We start from the raw sequence: 4,491 nt of genomic DNA, 5'->3' as shown, positions 1-4,491 counted from the left end.
AGTATCCTTTAGGAAAAAAGCAGAAGCCTCAAAAAACACCAGCCCATCATCCATGGAGAACACTGATGGAAGTAGATTTTTCTTCCTCAGTTACACTATAGAATATAAAGCAATTGTCCACGGACACGTATCACCATGTACTTTCTTGTACATGCAATATTCTTCCATTAAATGTCAAGCCTCAAACCGCTTCTATGATGGTTCTGTCCTCTTTCACATCATGATTTCTCTCCAGATCTCCCCTTCCTGTACCAGCTGAAGCATACATACAGACTTGTGATAAGTGACTCTGAAAACCAATACAAGTGAAAACAAAATGGTTCATTATGTCCCTGATCAGCTTCCTAAAGTGAAGGGGCAAGAGCAAGCAGCTGTGGGTAACGTAAAAGCAGGTCTTTTTTAGTGGCAGAACTGGCTTACACTATTCAAAAATGATTGAAAAATTTGTGTCCACAGAGTTCGTCATATACATCAAGGAATCCATACAGCTCCTTTTAAAACAGCTTAACATACACATTTGGAATCTTACTTAAAACTACAGACCTTGACAGCATTCTATACGCATCTTCCTTATCAACTGGTTTCTCCAGGATCTGCTCATCCACAGTCTAAAACAGAAAGACAGAGTGAGTCTGCTGCTTTTTCTTAATTTTCAGAAACTGAGGTCAGAAATGACATTTAAACCATGATTTCAGCCAGGGCTTCAAACCTGACTCTAGTGAGTAGAGCAAGAAGCACAGACACTTTGGTAGAACACGTAATTTAGTGTCAAGCACATGAGTGCAACACTCTACCCTCCAGTGGCTGCAGCTCTCAAACAAAAGCATAATTCAACTTCTTCTGTCCTTAACCGTTCACTGTCTCTGTGGAGATGACAGGTATGAAGTGATGCCCGCTACAAGGCACAACATTGAATGGTTCACATAATCTGGACTTCCTGATAGTTGCCCGAGAACAGAATTTCTATTACATACTAGAGGATCCAGGGCAATACTGATGCAATACTAGTGTCTCTGCAAAAACTGCAGCAAGGCTTCCAGCACTCAAGATACCAAAAATTTCCTTGTTGGGAAAAAAACCCAAAAACCCACACCCACAAAACCGAAGAGACACATCATATTGCAGGTATAACTTCTTAGTGAAGATAGTTTTCGAACTTTAATTTCAAACCTAAAGATACAAGTATTTTCTACACTTGTCACAAATTAAAACAATGCTAAACCATGTAAGACTTCTTACCACAATAGTGTCTGCTCCTATGACAACATCAGGCGTTCTCAGGTGTTTCTGCAAAGGCATAAGGAAAGAAAGTATTTCTCAAAAGAGGTAGAAACAACAAAACCTTTTAAAACTTAAGGTAAGAAAACATGAGTTCGCTGGTTTACAGGTAGGGCTCTACACTGACCTGAAAACAAGACACTGTTTCTCCTTTTGCATTGTTTACAAAATAGTAATCATTTATATCATCATAAAAGTGAGGAGAACAGGAGGCTTGAGCAGACCATTCTCAGGTCACGATTTTGCCCAAATATGTTACTGATGAACAAATGCATTCAGTAAAGAACTAATTGCATTCTCAAAGGTCAACCTGATCTCCAAGGTGGCATACAGAATTCCTTTAAAAGAAGTGCCCAGTGTATGGAAGTCAGGGAGTACAGCGTTGAAGCCCTCTAGGATCATTTTCCAAGCCAAGTTTTGCTGAAAAAAACCCAAACTTTCTTTAGCTACACTTAGCTTATCTCTCTCAAAAGGGAACACATACAGACCATTCTGGGGAACTGAGAGGTAGGGTTATATAAAGATTCCTTGCAGCCTTTTCTTGGCTACTTCCTGATTTATGTTCTTATAGCTGAGTTTTGATTTACTTGCATGTTATGAGGTACAGAGTTATTATTTAACAAAGCAAGACAGGAAACTTGTCTGTAACTGTGATCATTATATGAAAAACTTTGTAGGGAGGTGGTTCTTCTATGGAAAGGCTGTTGATGTGCTTTAAATAGTAGAACTAATTAAAGCTATCATTAAAAAAAAAAATCCTGTATGAAGAAGCATTTTGAAATCCACTGAACTAGCATTATCGCCAGCATAGTGTTTTGCAACGAAAGCCCAACCTAAGTCAGTTAGCAAGGTTGGGTTTAAAATCCACTCTCCTAATGTCACACGATACTCTGAAAAGAAGTCGACGGAAAGCTGGATAACGATTTACATTGGAGATCATGCAATATTTGCTTTGAAGAATGGTGTATCTGGCAACATTGTTGGTTTAAAGTGTTCGACATTCCTTTTCCGCCATCAGTACAGGTTCGACAAACATACTCCTCTCTTTCAGAGCTATATTATTAAGAAATTATTATGGTACATTTTGTGGGATCTAATCAGCTAGACTTCTGAATAGGTTCTGGTAGAGAACAGCCTTATGTGCTCAAACACAGTCATCACAGCCAAGGGCAAAGTCGAATATGCCACTGATGGTATAAGTTGTACCACTGGTTTTGATAATATTTAGGATACAAAATAGATGCCTTGACTACAGAACCTGAAATCACACCAGCTTCTCCCTTCTTCAAATGAAATTGCTCGTTTCTTTGTCCACAATGCTTTAAAACAGAACGTGTCTTCTTTTTCTGCTTTCTTCCAGCACCTCTATACTCACAAATTCTGAGCTATTCTCTTGTCACAACTGTTCAACTGAACTACTGTTCAATGAAAGCTACAGCAAAGCACTGGATTCACATCAGTGTGTTTTTCTATAGAATCTGCCTCCACAGTCAACAAATACCTGGAATGAACAGGTACAATCCTGTGTCAGGATAAGATCAGCCACACACCTGACTGTTGGAAGGAACTACCAAGTATACAACCCAAGCGAGAGTAGGTACGCTGCTGACAAGAGATGCAGGCCACTTCTGTTTATGGAAAGCCTGAACTGCAGGCATGAGACCTGCTTTTGATTAGGTGAGTTAATTTCAGGAAGCTATCTTTCACAAATGACAGAGAACTTGCATTTCCCTTTAGTGGGGAAAATGCACTCAGAGACTACCTAAGTAGTACATGCAAATTAAGTCACAGTAACACACACTACTTGAAGACAAAAATCTCATTGCCGAAATAGCTGGTAACTTACTGCATGCATTCTGTTTGCTACTTCAAGAGCTTTCTGTTTTGCTGTTTCCACAGCATACTCATAAGGGGCTGCAAAAGATGATTTTTCAAGTGTCTCCTTAAACCAGGATGGAACTACCTCAAACCGCAGGCCCTGTAACAAAGGAAAGCAATGCAGTCAACCTAATGTTGTTATTACAGGTTGTTCCCAAGACATACTGAGCAAGCGACCCATTTGATTTTTGCTCTTTCTATTTTAAGGACACCCCCCCCCCACCCCCCACCAACCACACAGGGGAAAAAACAGTACTTCTATTACAGTGTTTAGTGTACATGCATCATTTCCAAGCAGTCCAAAACAAAAAACCCAATCAGAAAGAACTTTTAAACTGGTGTGCTTACTTGATTTTACCCTTATTTACTAGAACCTAATCGCATTAGTAATTTCACCATTCTTCTCCTATAAAAATCTAACAGTATAAAACTTATGCACATCATAAACAGACTATTCTACTACCGCATTTTTTTTTTATTGAATCCATCCATAGTACTACTTGTGCACCAGTAGTACACATTCTTACAGAAGCTGTACCACCCACACTTTATGTATTATTATACATATGATAAACAGAAAACAGAGCCAGTTTCTGTATGGTTTTGTCAAAAAACCCTATTCTTCCTACTTCTTGCCTCCAGGTTATACCTGTAAATTTATTACACCCAGCAGGCACATTATGTTTCTAATAAATTCGTGCATGCTTGAACCTCGGTGCTTCTCCACGTCTGTATTCTGAACAGAATATACTTTTTCCCATTTAAGTTCAACTTCTCCCATGAAGAATAACACTAAGCAATCTAAATTAGATGCATTATAATACTCAAGTGCCATTCAATAGCCTCCCGCAGCCTGCCCAGTGAGGTCGACATGTTCCTCCACAGGAGCTGAACAGTCTGAATGAAGGGTCACGGCTTCCTTTGTGCTCCACAAGCGCTTTACAGAAAGAAGAGACAGCTACCTTATTCCTACTGCCCCCCCACTCGCACTACTAATCCCATGAAGCTTTCATATGTTTCAGAAGCCTAAGTAAAATTTTCAGATGTTTAGGTGTGAAGCATCTGAAGTAAGGGCAATGGAAGTATATTTTTAATTACTTCAGTCTATTGTAAGACCTTCCAAACTTTTCTGTTTTATGCCAGAAGTAACCACGCCGGCGTTCTTCAGTCTGAGCAAGTCTTTTTTTTGTTTGACTACCCCATCTCCCTGTGGGCAGAATACATCAATCCACCCTCGTATTAACCCGACCATGCGAAAAACTGACAAACACGTACTTGCTTACGGAGAAAACCTGACCAAGAAGAAGTGGGATTGGAAAAAGGAAAAAAAAGCCC

General features: G+C 39.5%; 1 protein-coding gene and 1 long non-coding RNA gene across 3 annotated transcripts in view; one reads left to right on the top strand and one right to left on the bottom strand.

Annotated features, from left to right (window-relative positions):
- Nucleotides 1-3,367, bottom strand: part of ASMTL (acetylserotonin O-methyltransferase-like) — a 29,332-nt gene extending 25,965 nt beyond the window's left edge. For both annotated transcript variants that reach the window (XM_009331277.1, XM_009331276.1), the window contains exons 1-3: nt 3,125-3,367; nt 1,240-1,287; nt 544-608 (exon numbers count right to left, since the gene is read on the bottom strand). In XM_009331277.1, coding sequence (XP_009329552.1) covers nt 544-608; nt 1,240-1,287; nt 3,125-3,133 — 122 coding nt within the window. In that variant the 5' untranslated portion in view covers nt 3,134-3,367. The remainder of the gene's footprint in view (nt 1-543; nt 609-1,239; nt 1,288-3,124) is intronic.
- Nucleotides 1-4,432, top strand: part of LOC103923031 — a 32,146-nt gene extending 27,714 nt beyond the window's left edge. Inside the window, exons 3-4 of the long non-coding RNA XR_663915.1 lie at nt 2,639-2,955; nt 4,300-4,432. This is a non-coding gene — a long non-coding RNA (uncharacterized LOC103923031). The remainder of the gene's footprint in view (nt 1-2,638; nt 2,956-4,299) is intronic.
- The last annotated feature ends 59 nt before the right edge of the window (nt 4,433-4,491 follow it).

This window comes from Pygoscelis adeliae, unplaced genomic scaffold (assembly GCF_000699105.1).
Source record: "Pygoscelis adeliae isolate BGI_AS28 unplaced genomic scaffold, ASM69910v1 Scaffold149, whole genome shotgun sequence".
Classification (NCBI taxonomy): Eukaryota; Metazoa; Chordata; class Aves; order Sphenisciformes; family Spheniscidae; genus Pygoscelis; species Pygoscelis adeliae.
Note: the sequence above shows the minus strand (reverse complement) of the source record. Positions and strands in the feature narration are given on the sequence as shown.